The 16,072-nt window shown below is 43.3% G+C and overlaps 1 protein-coding gene across 1 annotated transcript; it reads right to left on the bottom strand.

The window, feature by feature from the left end:
* Positions 1 to 177: 177 nt before the first annotated feature.
* Positions 178 to 14,664, bottom strand: st8sia2 (ST8 alpha-N-acetyl-neuraminide alpha-2,8-sialyltransferase 2). Its single transcript, XM_012859700.3, has 6 exons — positions 14,538 to 14,664; positions 13,066 to 13,119; positions 9,493 to 9,636; positions 9,141 to 9,398; positions 6,449 to 6,742; positions 178 to 1,001 (listed from the first exon to the last, which is right to left on the bottom strand). The coding sequence occupies exons 1-6, from the start codon at positions 14,633 to 14,635 to the stop codon at positions 695 to 697; spliced, it is 1,155 nt and encodes a 384-aa protein (XP_012715154.2). The 5' UTR covers positions 14,636 to 14,664; the 3' UTR covers positions 178 to 694.
* Positions 14,665 to 16,072: the final 1,408 nt, after the last annotated feature.

Here is a 16,072-nt window from a genome sequence, read left to right as displayed (position 1 = left end):
CATCATTTCAGCTATTTCAGAATAAAAAGAAAGAAAGAAAGCTGTTGCTCAGCTTGGACCTTTGTACCGTCATTGTCCCTGATTATTCAGTGCTTCCATCTTGTGGCCCACCGAGAGATCACAAGCAGCACCTCACCATGCAGTGGATATGCCAGAGTTAGGATTACAGCCTTTTTGAATGGACCCCTCATACATAATAAACTGCTAATCGGAATCCCTTTATCATGTCCTTGTTCTCATTTTTTTTTTACTGTTTCTTAAAATTGCTTACTTCACAAACAGCATTGCGTAAATTCAGCAGAGCGGGGTTACAAGTGAACATCCTTTCCCTCGTGTACAGATTCCCGCTGCGCCGTAATCCAAACAGTTGACTCTAAAATGGAATTACGGCCCATTTTTCTCCGAAACAGCGGGGAAAAATAACCCCTGCTGGTTTGTTTTCCAAACCTGTAGCCCCAGGTATAGAACACAAACCATCTGCTGCCTTTGTGGAAGCTCACAAATGAACCCCCCACCCCCCCGAGAGATATCGGTTGCCATAGAAATCTCATACGTAATCTCAAAATACGTATAATGAGCCAATACAAAAGGCTGTGATTGACGGTGGTTCCATTCAATTCGTCCTTCAAGTTTTAGCAGATAAAGCAGTAAAAAGAGCAGCGTTTTGTGCTGACTCTGCCCAGACCGCCAGGCTTCAGCTGAGATCTCTCTGCGGCCCTCGGTCCAGATCGCAGTATCCCGTGTGGAGCCGCAGCGCCCCCTGTCTGTGCAAAGTGCTCAAGGTCCGGAACTCCAGGGGCATGGTGTGAGGGCTCGAGCTGGACGTGTACTGGTACTTCAGAGTGTCGTAGTAGTGGTATTTAACCGGCCTGCCGTGCGGGCCCAGGGGAAACGGCCAGAAGCCGTAGAGGTGGATCTCCTCGCAGAAACGAGTGGCCATCGTGTACATGAGGAGGCCGGTGGTGGGACGCTTGATGTGGACGTTGTTAGTGAGCCAGTACCTGTGGACATAAGCACACGGCCGCTGTTAGCTGCAGTGAAAGCGAAGCAAAAAAAGAAAAGAAAAAAAAGGGGTGAATTCATCCAAGTTGTGCACAGCAGCTATAACCGTGAATGTACATATGACATCATCTGCCTACTCCGATTTTTTTTGTATTTTTATTCTTATTTTTTCTCATTTTATTTTTGATTCACTGTATATATGAAGATACACTGTATATAACTGATGCACCTTTCCCTACTTTTGGCACCTTCTTCTGACTATTGATTGACTATTGAGCCGATGGGACAAGTGAATTTCTCCAACGTGAGATCAATAAAGCTTATCTTATCTTATGTGGTCTGTGCTGCAAATGTTAGAATAACACAAGTAAAGTTTTAAAAGTTAGAGCAGAGTTCCCTCAAACTTACATTTTGCTATTTTTAATCACTACTAAGTTGAAAACCATGATCAATATGAAGATATAAGGGTCTGATGTTCAAGCTTGAGGTATTCTGAGACGTTTTCCGTTTCGCTCTAGATTTCCTGTCTCGATCCAAGATGCAAGATCGTGGACCCAACAACGGTTTTCTGATGAGTTCAGAGTTCCTGATAAAACCCAACACCCAATACTTGTTGCACCATCTTCGTTTTCACGTCTGCAGACAAATTAAAATCCTCTTTAAAAAGTATTTAACTTTTTTAAGCCACATTTTGTGCTTTTACATTGATTGCATAGTAAATACAATCACAGACAGTTACTTATTCAATATCAGTCTTTGATTCCCTGCTTCTTTAAACTTGGCCAAAAAAGGTCTTTTCATAGAAAAGTGACCCACATTTGTGAAATATTGTGTGCTGAGTTTATATTTGAGCAGATACCACGAAAAAACACAATAAAACCTTTTTTTGTGTTTCTAATAAAAGAAAAACTGCAGCTTTAGAGGCTGATCCATGAGTACGCTATTCCGAGATTTCCCCAATAATTCAACATTTAGTGCAGAATTAAATAAAAAAACAAGTCCGTCATAATTTCACTTTGTTATTCACCTGTTTTTTTTTGTTTGTTTGTTTATTGTACTTTTCCTTTCCCTATTAGGCAATACACACACACAGAGGTCTTCTCCACGGCTACTGATTACATCTTCACTCGACATGCTTCCCTCTGCAGCAGCAGCAGCTTCAGCGACACAAGGTCTTGCGGCCTTTACTCTCATTTTCCTCCTTTTAAAAAGGAAAAAGCCCGTTTGTTCAGCCTTGACGCTGTCATTGCCTCCTCGATCTCCCCCGGCCGTCTCTCCGCGCGATTCTAAGCTTGTTAATATTTAGAAACAGTTCACGGGCTTTGCTTCATAATTAAACTTGGATGAAATAATTAATCAAAGAATGCGCCGTCGGTGAATAATTTGGTGAAGTTAGACGCGGCTCATTTTAATATCGAGCCGTGAGGAGACTACGTTTTGCAGCGAAAATGGATTTTCGCTGTTAGAGCGGGGAGCAGAAAGCCTGGCTTGTGTGTGTGTGTGTGTGTTTTTTATTCTTTTGCAAGACAGAGAGTTATTTGGAGCAGACAAAATAGCATTATTTGGTCACTGACCAGCAGAGGAGGTTGGGGTTTTAACAAGGCTGGAATGAGTTGGAGCAGAGTCCTGCAGAATAAAAGAGCCGAGAGCAGCAGAAAACGAAAAAGAAAACGCTGAGAAGGATTTCTGTTTGAGCCTGAAAAGACTGAAGGATGCACTTTACAGATCCGCAGGAAACTGGTCCAAAAGGCGATCCGCACTCAGACGGCAGTCAGGAATAAAAGATTAAACGGCTGGCCCAATAGAATAGCTTACCGTAATTGGATTTTAAATTTAATTCTAGTCCATCCAAGAGCTCCAGCTGACAAAAAGAACACAACTTTATTAATAATTTAAGCAAAGTTGAAACTAATCTGCTTTGCACACTGTTGAGAACCAGATTTCAGCTGCAACCCGTGGAAAGGGGAACGTGAGAAAGCGACGGCGTGTTGCCTGCTTCCTTGGTGTGAGCTGGACTGACAACGTGAGGTCTATCTGTCAAAAGCTCTCATCCTGCATCTCTTGCCGGTTGCCTGGCAATCTCCCGGTGACGACAGGACCCGCTGCATCCTGCTGTTTATTCCACCAAGATAAAGTCAGGCCGTCTGAGCGCTTTGCCTCTCTGGAAATCACTGGCTGTGCCTCGGCCCCAGATTGATTGGACTTGCCCCAACTTTTAACACGGAGAGGCAAACATTTGTGCCCCGATTTGCACTGCCTGGATTAAATATTTTAGCTTTTATGAACCAAGGGTTCGAGGGCAGGAGTGAACATTTGCAAACATAAAAGCATTTCCCTTAGACTGCGATTTGATGACATTTGATGATATGGCAGCCAAATTGCACGTTTTGTTTGACAAAAACTGGGTTCTGGCTCTTTAGGAGGCGTTTGGGAATTTTGAAAGGAGAAAATGACGCATCTGAGGGTTATTCAGTTTGCTGCCATCTGTAATTTTTATGCCTATCAGTGTCGCTAAATCTCACATATGTTATTGCAGGACAGGTACTGAATGCGGCACCAGTCCTGTCTTGGCACTCCATGCTATGAAGCTGGTTGCCTACATGTGACCGGGCGGTTCTGTTCTACACAAAGCATTTCTCAAGACAGAAATGACTTGATGAAATCAAGACTGCATCCCCTGTAATAGTAACCTGTGCTACGACCTTACTTTGTGTGTGTGTGTGTGTGTGTGTGGGCGAGTGAGCATATGTGAAGAAATACGTGCGTTTTGTGTTGAGTGGGTGTCTGTGAGAGAGAGAGTTTGTCACTTGGAGGTGAGTTGCGAGCTCGGTAGATGGCCTGCAAAACCTAGCAACCAAAAAAGAGGAAAGGACAGCTGGACTCGGCTACGGTAAGGCTGCAGCAGCCCCAGGCAGAGAGACACTAGCAATCCCCTCAGGGCAGCCACACGCCCCGCACACAGGTAGGTCGTCTGAGGCACGGGAGCAGCAGCCCCCAGGCCAAAGAGGCACAGGGTGAGGTGTGGGAAACGGAGCCACCACGACCCAGCCTCACCGCCGGCAGCAAGACCACCCAGCATTAAGCAGGAGAGACCCCCTTAGAGGCGCCGACAGGCACCAGCCCACCACGGCAGCCAGAACCTGGTGGGACCAAGGTAGGGACACCATCCCACCTAGTGAGCTACCCCTTGGGAGGTCAAGAGGGAGGGATGTCCACTAACCTGGTTAGCCAGATTGATCATGTCTGGCACTCACCGTTCTCCACATTATCAATCTGGGACTGCTCCCATCGAACCCGTTCAGGGAAAGGAGGGACATTCAGCAGAACTCTCTGAGCTGATTAGGCGAAGCGACACCTAGTGCCCGCCTACCAGACGTTGGTTTTAGCCAATCACGGCATCAAATGAAAGTGTAAGCAGCATGCGTCATGAGAAGCCACAACAAGTTGCGTTGGTCAAGGCACTTCCTGCTGTTTCAAAAAAAGAAATCGTGGATTCTGCCGAAACAGACGTGACAGCAGCAGCTAGGCGTGCGTGTATTCAGCATAAAAAAAAAAAATACAGCTTCAGTTAGACCAGCGCAGAGTGGTGGATAACTGTGAAGTGAAAGAAAAAAAGATGCTTGGATAAATCTGAAAAGTGTGGCTTGTATTTGTAAAGCAATTGTAATTAGAGCTGAAAAGTGTCCTGGGGTCTCTCCCAGCTTTGCCCTTTTAGAAACGAAAAAGAAATAATCCATTCTTCTTTGCAAAATATCTCAAGCTAAAAAACAACAACAACAGCAGCTTTCCAGTCTTGATACAAAATGGCCCAGTCAAAGTTCAGAACTAAGTCCCATTGAAACTAAAAAACTAAAAAATGAATATGCTTTGGCCAAGACCAGTGAATGGGGGATTAATAGGCTATTGCAGCATTTAATGACATGCAGATGTGGAGCAGAGGCACATCTAAGCATGAAGACCTGGATCAGGACTGAGAACCGCTGATCTAAACCTTTCCACTGTAGCACTAGCTGTAGGTTTTTGGTTATTGTTGTGCCGGAAGGTGAACCTCATGCTCAAGTCAATTTGCAGTTTCTAACCGGTTTTCTTCCAGGATTTCCCTTTATTTAGTTCCATCCAGCCATCAACTCAAACCAGCTTCCTTGTCGCTGCTGGAAAACAACATCACCACAGTGTGTCACTGCCCACATCATGTTTCACATTGACAGATTTTATGCTCAGCGTGATGTGCTATGTTAGTTTTTCATCACAAATGACAAAAAAGTTCAGTTTTATGCTCACCCCCGACCTCCGTGTGTGCTGTACCACCTACACGGGTTATCTTTCAACATTCATTTAACAATGGTTTTCCTCTTGTAACTATTACACAAAGACCAGATTTGTGGCATAAATTTCTCTACCAATCATCTGAGGCCTTCAACAGATTTATTCAGATTTATTTCATTAATTCAGAGATTAAACTGCACGCAGGTGAATTTACTACTTAGTTGAACGCTGACGGATTTTGGTTGCCCTGGATTCTTATTTCGGGGTATAAGACTAAAGGGGTCTGAACAAATATGCACGCCACACTTTTCAGAGTTTCGTTAGTAGAAGACAATTTGAAAATTTAAAACGTTCACTATTTACTTTACATTCACAATTATGAAGCAATTTGTGTTGATCAATCACGGATCACCAACCTTTTTAAAGTTGAGAGCTACTTCATTGGTACTGTGTCATACGAAGGGCCACCTGTACTGAACTAAAAGAGTCAGAGCTCACCTTAACTTTATGTAATATACACATGTTTTTAATGCATTTATCATTTTAAATCTATGTAAGTACAAGTATAATTAAAAAGGAAGAGCAACTAATAAAATAACTGCAGGATTGTGTTATTTTTAAACAGACTTGAGGGCACCACTTATGGTTTTTGGGGGTTACCATGATGCCTGCCGGCACCATGTTGGTGACCCCTGGTCTATCACATAAAATCCAATTAAAATATGGGGAAATCTGTGGTTGTAATGTGAGAAAATGTGAAACAGCTGAATCCATTTTTTGTAAGACTCAGTGAGTTAGTGGTGATGGTACAAAAATACAGTAACCTGGTTTTCCTGCTGGCTGTCTGTGGGTTGCTGACTGACAAGCACCATAAGCGGAAAAATATCACATTGTTCAAAGTTATGGAGAACAAGCATATTGCACCAAACGTCAAGACGATGCCGCCGAGCAATCGAGACAACACCAAAAGACTAACTTCACAGGAAACAACTGCAACTAGAAGAGGGACGTGATAGTGAAGCGACAGCTCCCTCGCTGACTGTCCCTGATGATGAGCTGTGAGGCTCCGGTTAAAAATAGCCACCTGGGCCTGCAGATTAGAGTTTGCCAACACTCCTGATTATGCCGCTCGCAGGTGCTCCCGCGAAGATGCGGCAGCTGCGCCTGCGTCTCGTCTTACCCTCTGACGGCGTGGAGAAGGCGCAGCGACGGGAAGGCGGTGCGCACGTCCACCGTGTGCACCCGGATGAGGCGCAGGGCCCACTCCACCCGCTCCTCGCCTCCCTTCGCCATGAAGGCCGGGATCCACAGCACGCTGCCGCTGAGGTTGCGGAGGCGCTGCAGGAAGCGCTCCTTCCACTCGTCGCTGACCAGGTCCTGGAAGGCCCGCTGCACCACGGAGGGGTTCATGGTCACCAGGTTGGTCCGCCGGCCCACATCCTGGGAATACTCTTCCACTGGGGCCAGGTTACACCTTGAAACAAGGGAACACAAAGATGCTTTTTTTTTCATGATAAGGAAGGGAACCAGTCTCTGAGTTCCCTTTATCATTTTCATGGATAAAGTAAACTCTTTTTCTTGCCACTGATAAGAAGCGTTTCTCTCCAATTTGTGCATCGGCGGGTTTGTTCTGCCCCCGACATCAGGAGAAACAGAGCGGGGACCGATAACGATGTTTACCTCGTTTTTCAGGAGTAAAGCCAGAAACTCTTAGCTGGTTATTATCTTCACTGGGTAAGTAAATGATGTAATTAGCGCTAGTTGCCAGCCACAACTCCGAGGCCGGTGTTTTTCCTCACCTTGTGATTTTCATGGTGGGCAATCATCGTAAAAAAAACGTGCTCCAGGTGACACCTGCTGCGGCGCAAACCGACACGAGGTAGTCATTGGAGCACGGATGTTGCCGCGTCTGTCTTCTCTGCGGCTGATTAGTGTTACAGCACTGCAAGAGGCAGCGCTGAAAAACGCACAGATGACCAGATGAAATCAAAAGCAGAACAAAGTGAACGGACCCCTACAGACCAACTTCATTTTTTTTCTTTGTTTCCTATAAAGCTTGGTTCTCATTCTGCTTTTGCAGGTGGCGTTTTTTTTTCATCAAATGGTAAAGGCCTTTTAAGAAATCGCCTTTCCATCTGCGCCAAGGTTTTAATTGTTTTGCAGGCTTGATTGGTTTTAGTTTAGTTTTTAACAATTTGTATTTAGTTTGGCCTTCAGGTTTTCACTTCTATTTTAGTTTGAACTAGTTCTTAGCATTTGTTTGTTAGTGTTTATACACACACACACACACACACACACACACACACACACACACACACACACACACACACACATATATATACATATATATACATGTACATATATATATACATATGCATATATATATATATATATATATATATATTTTTTTTTTTCTTTTTTTTTTTTTTTTTTCAAAGTACACGTTGCATACCAGGGACAAGACTGAAATTTTTTTTTGAAATAGTTGTGTGTAACAAACATCTAAAAAGCATGTCATATTCAAAGTGATCCCAAACATTGGATTTCTAGTTTTCGTTATTTCATTAGTTTTCGTCAGCGATATTAACCTTGAACGGTGCAAGATGAACACACAGAGCTCTCTAGGCGTGAGCATAAAAATCCAAGGTGACCAGAGGTTTTTTTCTGCTCATTTGGAGCCCGCCGCCTCATCACACAACACGAATATGGTGGGCTGAGGGAGATTTGCATAGGAAATGTCCTCACAGTCCTAACACAATGGGTCTTCATAAACAAAACTGTGTTTTTGGAAGGCTCATAGTTCAAATGCCGGCAAAAATAATGAAACCAGATGATTTTAACTTTTTTTTTTTTACATTTAATTTATTTAAGATGTGTTTTTATCTTCTTAGGCCACAATTTAGCAACTGTAAACAGATCAACATGTGGGGAAAGTCTTGAAATTTATGGATGCATATTCAAAATCCGAAGACTTCATATAAATACAACGATTTTTAATCCAAAACCTTTGGAAAAGCCTATTTTCTGTGTTCCCGTTTAATATTCCAATGAGCATCTAGTTGAATGAGCAATTGGTATGCAAACACTGTTGCTGCTCTGTACCTTGTACCTCAAACCCCATCAACCTACTTTGTAGAAAACCAAGCGAAGGCAGAGAACTATATTTAGCCGAGACATTATCTTCTCATCTCATATGTGAGTGCCAAAGCAAATTCCTCAGCTCTTCAGAATGACACATCTCCTGCTAGCTGCCTTCAGCCGATCATTACCGCGGAGATTTGATATTATTATGGTGCAGCTGGAGAGCAACCATGACCCCTTCCACATCAGCACAGGAATCCAGACAGCTGAACCCTTTCCATCCCGTGTACGGAAAACGTGCACGCAGGATCCGAGGCTGTAAGCCTGCTTACTTCTCTATTTATGCGGCAACATTAAAGTGGGTGATTTATGGAGAGGGAGTTTTTCCACTACCTCTGCACGTTCTGCTAGATTCCATCGAACTCTGCACAGAATCAGAAACACGTCTTTTTTTTTTTTTTGTATCTGCAATCGCAGCAAAGCCAAAAACAGGTGTATTTTTCTTCCAGAGGCAGCTGTAAATAGTGATACATAAATCACACAGAGAGTGCTTTCTCTGCTCGCACTCTAACAGCAGCGCAGAAAAGGCTGATGGCTTCACAAACAGCGTCCTGCTTGGAAATCGGAGCAAGAAGCCGGGGAGAGCCACAAAGTTTCCCCTGAGAAGCGCGGCACGCTACTGGTGGGGTGCGAAAGCAGGTTAAAAGTCGCATTTATGCATATTTTTACATGAGGGAAAATACAATTCAGTTGCTGACATTTAAGTTAAGGAAAGAAGAGAAGCCCCTCACCTGATTACAAAGTCATGCGAGTCGATTTCTGGTCCGCAGCTGCTGTTCAGCAGGATCCCAGAGTTCCCCACGATGGCGCAGCGCCTGTGGTACTGGTTTTTCATGGGCGACGCGGTGGGCAGCAGACGATAGAGATCCTCTGAGATGTTTGTGGTGCTCTGGCGATCGAACACATAGTGGACGATGTCTCCCGGCTTCAGCGTGCCCTTCAGGATCGAGATGTCTCTCTCTGGGTCAAGGAATCGGAGAACGTTCTTCCTGGAATCAGGAGCAAGCGCGCGCCGGTTTAAAAACCGCTCGTCTCGGCGGACCTGGAGGAGGCGTCTGTGACGGTGGACGAGTGGAAACGTACCTGATGAGGTTGGAGAGGGTCTTGTTGAAGGTCCAGCTGCTGGACGAGGGTTTTGCGGCGGTGCCGTTGCAGCTTGGCGCGTGGCGATTCACGTCGTTGGGGATATTTGTTGTAACAGTGGGATCTGCGTCTGCTGCAGCCTTTCTAAATTAAAATCATAACAGAAAAAGGAAAATGTTGACCTTTAAAAGTCTGATAAATGAATGTGGTCTTTCTGTCCAAACAATGATGCTGTTCTTTTTCCTAACAGGCCCAAAACACGTTTTGTTAGACAAAACATCAAATATTGATAAAATACACTTTTTGCAACAGACACCATCACTTTCTCGCATTTATAGGGTGCTGAAATTTTAATCTGAACCCTAGGTAGATAGGTAGGTAGATAGATAGATAGATAGATAGATAGATAGATAGATAGATAGATAGATAGATAGATAGATAGATAGATAGATAGATAGATAGATAGATAGATAGATAGATAGATAGATAGATAGATAGATAGATAGATAGATAGATAAATATGTTCTCATTCTGTCACTTTCACAATCATATTCTTTCTTGTATTTTATTGGGATATGTTTTATAACATATTAAGCCAATATAAAGTTAGACTTCACTGTGAAATCAAAAGAAAATGATGAGCCTTTTCCAAAGATTTGCTGCAAATAGAAACAGGAAAAGCATGACTTGTCAGTTTTTTTAATACCCGTGGCTCAATATTTGTTGGAAAAAAATTTGGAAAAGTCATTTTTTTTAAGACCTTGCCAAAGGCTGAGGAGAATGAATGCTTTTGCATGGCTCTGCATGTTTACTGAAACCTACCCATTGGGCGAGTCTTCTAAGGTAATGCGATGCGACATGAACGCTTTTAGGGATATCTAATCGTACTATTACAATCACCAGAGTTGAGCTAAATAAGTGACAGTCAAATCAAAAGAAGCTTAAACTTCACTATTTAACGCCACTGATACGGCGTTTAGGTCAGAAATGCAGCTGACAATGTATTAACAATCCAAATCACCTCCACATGTTGCATTATTGACTTTAGCTGAAACTGACCGACCAGACACGAACTACCGAACTGACGCTTTTATTACTTCAGAGTAGTGGTCAGGATACTAATTAGTTGTTGCATTCCTTGTAAACGTCTTATTTGTTGTGCGGACCCTGGCCCAACATCGCCACTATCATTTGAAAGTGATTAACAAAGTTCAAGCTGATTTGTTGACTTCATCCTTGGATTTACTACCCATTGTCTTCGCAGATCTGCGTATTTATAGCAGTCCGTTTTGAGTGGCCCTAACTCATTCATGGAGATATTGATTTTATTTCAGTTGCGTAGCTAAAAACTGAGCTCCGGCTGTGTGAAATACTGCGGTGTTTATTCAACATTATTCTTCCTGCAGATGTATCTCATTGACAGCGCTGCGTGACACATAGCTGGGTATTTATATCCGCTGCCTTAAAAACTTACGACACACCTACCGTCAGTGACTCACTGTGTTATCAAGGCTGCAAAGGACTCTGAAACATGACAAACACACGGGCCGTTTGGTTCTCGACCGCGGCTGTAGGCGGGCAGCTGCGGCTCAATAAATTAGAGTATCATTTAAAAGCTGATTCTTTGAAGTAATTCGATTCAAAAAGAGAAACTTTTTTCGTACAGACACGTTACGAGACATTCCAAGTAGGGCTGGACGATATATATAAAAAAAAGCATATTGATAAAATCGACATCATATATTGATTGATATTGATAATTCTCAAGAAAATTCAAAACATACATTTTAAGTGCAGCCCTGCCCATTTTATGCTGTTGCTTAATGGCCTATTTCTAAATAAATAGATTCAAACGCAACCCTTTAATCAACTAACTTTTTATCAAAACCAAAAAAACAACAACACATGATCTCCGAAGGCTGGCGGAGCTTTCCTAGGTCTGTGTTTGTGATTGGTTGGGAGGATTAATGACTGTAGCATTAACCCACATGATAGGCTAGAATACACTGTTCTTTTATTGACCTTTTTATTGACCCCCCCATTTTTTTCCTAATGAACCACACGTCTATCGATCGATATATATTGTTATTGAATTATCGTCTAGGCCTAATTTCAACCATTTGTTGCAGTTTATACCCTGCCTCTTGCCCAGTGAACGCTGGAGATAGGCACCAGCAACCCCGCGACCCCATGAGGGATTAAGCGGTTTGGAAAATGGATGGATGAATGGATGTTGCAGTTTATTTTAGCGATTCTGGTTTACAGCTAATGAAACCCCAAAATCTGGTAATTAGGATCTATCAGACCAGAAAACCAAACGTTTCAGACATATCAGTCCACTGAAAAGTATGTGTGTGGAAACGTCACCCTTGCCCTGAAGCATCTTGGGTGCTGTGCCTCCTCGCCCTTCCTCCAGACTCTGGGACCTTCATTTTCAAATGAATTGAAACATTTAAGTTCGGTTGAAAAGAGGACTCTGGACCATACCAGTTCTCTGTGACCCAAGAAAGATGCTTCATTGTTTATGGTTTGGGAGTGGCTTAACAAAACTGATTCAGTGTTTGTAGCCAATGTGATACATGTGGTGGCTCTGGAAGCTCTGACTCCAACTGCAATTTGCTCCTTGTGAATCTACCCCTCTAACTTCTAAATTAACTTTGCTCTGCAATCCCTTCAAGCTGTGGTTACATTTGTTGCTTGTGCACCTTTTACTTCCACAGTTTTTCCTTCCACTCAACTTTTTTGTAAACGTGCTTGGATTCGGGAGAATGTGAGCAGCGAGCATCCTAGAGCTGCACACTCCATCGTATCGCAGTCGTTACCAAAAAACTAATTCGTGCAAATACTGCAATCCCAAAGAACTGGTTGGTTGCAATATTTGGGAGAATATTATACTGATCATATATTTGGCTAGTTAGATTCACTCTAACTGTCCTTAATTGCCCACATTTGGTGTGTATTATTAGTGACTATGATATTAACCACAAGAAGAGTGGTGGGGAAATGCTGTATTGGTAAAGACATAAATGTGAGTTAATCATATTTAATAATCTCATCCCAGTTTTCAGCAAGAGATTTATCCTGGTATGGTACAGCCTAACATTCTCAATCACTGTGTTGTGTATATCACACAAAACCCCTTTTACTGCGTGTGTACTTTTTTTTTCCCACCACGAATTTTCCTTCCACTAAACTTTCCATTCATTTGCTTTCATATAGCCAGCTTCTTTAGCAATATCCTTTATGTGGCTCAGCCATTACTGTCTGCTGGACAACAGCCAAGTCAGCAGTCTTCCCTCTGACTTTATGTGAGCAATGATATGTTTCTGTACAAAAACGACAACATTTTTATTGCTTTAAACCAACATTCACATTTTCTAAAAATCCGAATTGTAGCTTTTAATTGGTTGTGAGCAAAATAAGGTAAACAAATGCTTGAAATATAAACCTTATTGTATATGGGTTTCGCTTTTTGAAACAAATGACTGAAATTAATATATTTTATAAGTGTTTTCTAATTCATCAAAGCGTTCATGGATATGAACTACTCCTTTCATGTGTAGGATTTCTGACCTGTGAGGAGGGACGAGCTGGTGTACGTTGGTCTTCTTTGAGAGCCCAATATTTCTGGGGGAGAAAAAAAAAAGAAAAAAAAAAGAGAGAGATTCAGACAGAATAACATTTCACTGCAGGCAGCTTACATTCGCAGCTTTTACATCCAAGGCCTCTACTGGATTCAGCATCAGCTTCTTTTGAAGAGAGTGAAGGTGAAAAGAACTCTTCAGGGTTTTATTTCACTTTGAGAAACCCACTGTGAGGCCATTTGCTGATGTAATAAGGAGAAATGTGGCCTTAATGGAGCCTTATTAGGGCTGAGTAGAGGTTTTCTTTTCACAGGGAAGTGAGCAGGCTTGCTCCAGAGGCGCCTAAAACATCCTCCACCGTGCATTTACAGTAAATCTGCTGCATCTGCACTCAGGTTTCCCAGCGTCAGGCACTTTTGAAAAAAAAAAACAAAAAAAAACAACACTTGACCTTGATCATATCCGACAGGTTTATGTCAGTCTAACAGAATCAGTCTAAATGAAGCAGTGCTAAACTCCCTGATCATTTTCACAATCCCTGTGGCCTGCTGCTGTTAAGCTGCGTTTATCCAGAACTGGTTCTGGGTTTTCTCCCACAGCGAATCACAGGGCAATGTGACCTCATTAGAAAATGAGCCACAGCAGGGTAATTGCACTGAAAACAAGATAGAACAGCTCTTGCAGAAGGGAGGAAAAAAGGTGAGAAACAACAACAAAAAAAACCCCGGCTTCCCACTAAAAGTGAATAGATCAATACTTATTCAGTCAAATGTTGCACAAGGTTTTTTTTATTTATTTATTTATGACCAAATTAAGAATGGATGCTCTTGCAATAAAAAAATGAAAGTTGGGGCAGAGGACCGTAGATGACCTGGAGCGATGCTGCTGCACTGCTCAGCATTTCAAAGTCAGAAAGAGGAAAATAGAAAACCCTTTTAGTTGTTTGCAATCCGTTTTCCTTCCCCTTGTTTAATTTGCCCACCTCTCTCTCTATCACACACGCACACACACACACACGGTTCCTCAATTTCACAGCCTCTCTTTGCACGCTCTTATAGTGGAAATGTATCCTACATCCCGCATGCAGGCTGCTGCAAGACAAATAGCCTAATCCTTGGAGACCCGGGCAGGGAGGCAGGCAGGCAGGCAGGCGGGCGGGCTGCTGTAGGAGCAGCTGCACACCACTGTTACAAACCCAGGGAGAGGAAAGCTCAGCATTTCAACTCCGAACTTCAATCAGCCCCGAAGTAACTCTTTTGTTTTTAGCATCCTAAACCACACTCTCTCTATCTCTCCTATTTATTCTTCCTCCGTGCGCACCAGATAGATTAGATCTAACACCTGCCGGGCTACAAACAATAGGCACAGAGAGAGACGGAGAGAGAAAGAGAGAGAGGTGTGGGATTGGGGGGGGGAGGGGGGGGGGTACACTGATTGGATAAATTACGCTGGGTTACTTACGCGCTTTCTTTTTCCACTTCTGCAACATCATCAACGATCAAAAGCACAACCAGCAGCGTCAGAAAGCCGAACAACAGGGAGCGGAATACAAGCGGCATGGCTGAAAGGAGGTGGGCTGCAGCCGCCGGCCCCCGGAGTGAGTCCCTCTTCCTCCCTTTCCTTCCTTCCTTCCTTCCTTCTTTCCAGCGAGCTCCTCGTTACATCCACCTCATCCGTAAACCCGGCTCTTTCTCTCTCTCTCTCTCTTTTTCTGTTGTGTCTTTGTTCCTGTCGGACACTCCTCCCTCGCTTAAACTGTGGTCCTTCTCTCTCCTCCGATCATGCCCCTTTCCTTCCCCTTTGGATGTTGTGCGCTTTTGTCTCCCGGCGGGGCGACGCGCCGCCTCCCGTCGTCTCTATTCCCCCAGTGAAACTTTGAAAGCGTGCACCTACACAGCTCCCCGCCGGAGCCGCGAGACCACATGCAGCCTTAAAGGCGCAGAGGGCGTGAATGTCGGAAGCCTCTCCATCCACACCCCCGGTTTTTGCACAAGTAGGGTACGCTGGTTTGTCCAAAGCTGGACGTGCGCCTCCGTTGTTGCATAAAGAAGCCCATATTAAACAGGTTTCCGGGGTTTTCTTTTTTCACCTCTGGAATATCGCCAAATTTAGAAACATTCTGTCCAGGGGTGATGCTGAAAAACTAGTCCATGCATTTGTTACTTCAAGGCTGGACTATTGTAATTCTTTACTATCAGGAAGTCCACAAAATGCAGTTCAAAGTCTTCAGCTGATCCAAAATGCTGCAGCAAGAGTTCTGATGAAAATCAACAAGAGGGATCATATTTCTCCAATTTTAGCTTCCCTTCATTGGCTTCCTATTAAATCAAGAATAGAATTTAAAATTCTCCTTCTAACGTATAAAGCCCTTAATAATCAAGCTCCATCATATATCAGAGCTCTGATTGCCCCGTATGTTCCTAACAGAGCACTTCGCTCTCAGACTGCAGGTCTGCTGGTGGTTCCTAGAGTCTCTAAAAGTAGAATGGGAGGCAGATCCTTTAGCTATCAGGCTCCTCTCCTGTGGAACCAACTCCCAGTTTTGGTCCATGAAGCAGACACCCTGTCTACTTTTAAGACTAATCTTAAAACTTTCCTTTTTGACAAACTTATAATTAGAGTGGCTCATGTTACCCTGAGCTATCTCTATAGTTATACTGCTATAGGCTTAGGCTACTGGAGGACATCGGGGCCTATTTTTCTCACTCTACTGAGTTCTACTGTTCTCCAATTTGCATTGCTTGTCATCATTTCAGCTTTTAACTTTCCGTTCTCTCTCTTTTTTCTTCATAGTGGGTACATCTGGTCTGGTGTTCTGTTAACTGTGACATAATCCAGAGTAGACCGATCACCTGCTATTACCATCTAATGTAGAACAGATTACTGGATCAATGTGTGCTTCTATGCTTTTGTGTCTCTGTTCTGTCTTCTGTAACCCCAGTCAGTCGAGGCAGATGACAGTTCATACTGAGCCTGGTACTGCTGGAGGTTTTTCC

The sequence above is a fragment of the Fundulus heteroclitus genome, chromosome 2 (genome assembly GCF_011125445.2).
Source record: "Fundulus heteroclitus isolate FHET01 chromosome 2, MU-UCD_Fhet_4.1, whole genome shotgun sequence".
Lineage (NCBI taxonomy): Eukaryota > Metazoa > Chordata > Actinopteri > Cyprinodontiformes > Fundulidae > Fundulus > Fundulus heteroclitus.
This window is presented reverse-complemented; position numbering and strand designations above follow the sequence as displayed.

What these genes read in the sequence shown, in the direction of transcription:
- st8sia2 (XM_012859700.3), bottom strand. Translation starts at nt 14,635, where the DNA reads ATGCCGCTTGTATTCCGCTCCCTGTTGTTCGGCTTTCTGACGCTGCTG. An exon ending in TCGCATGACTTTGTAATCAG is followed by an intron (nt 6,743 to 9,140) that starts GTGAGGGGCTTC and finishes CCTTGTTTCAAG; the next exon opens with GTGTAACCTGGCCCCAGTGG. An exon ending in CTTCTCCACGCCGTCAGAGG is followed by an intron (nt 1,002 to 6,448) that starts GTAAGACGAGAC and finishes TTATGTCCACAG; the next exon opens with GTACTGGCTCACTAACAACG.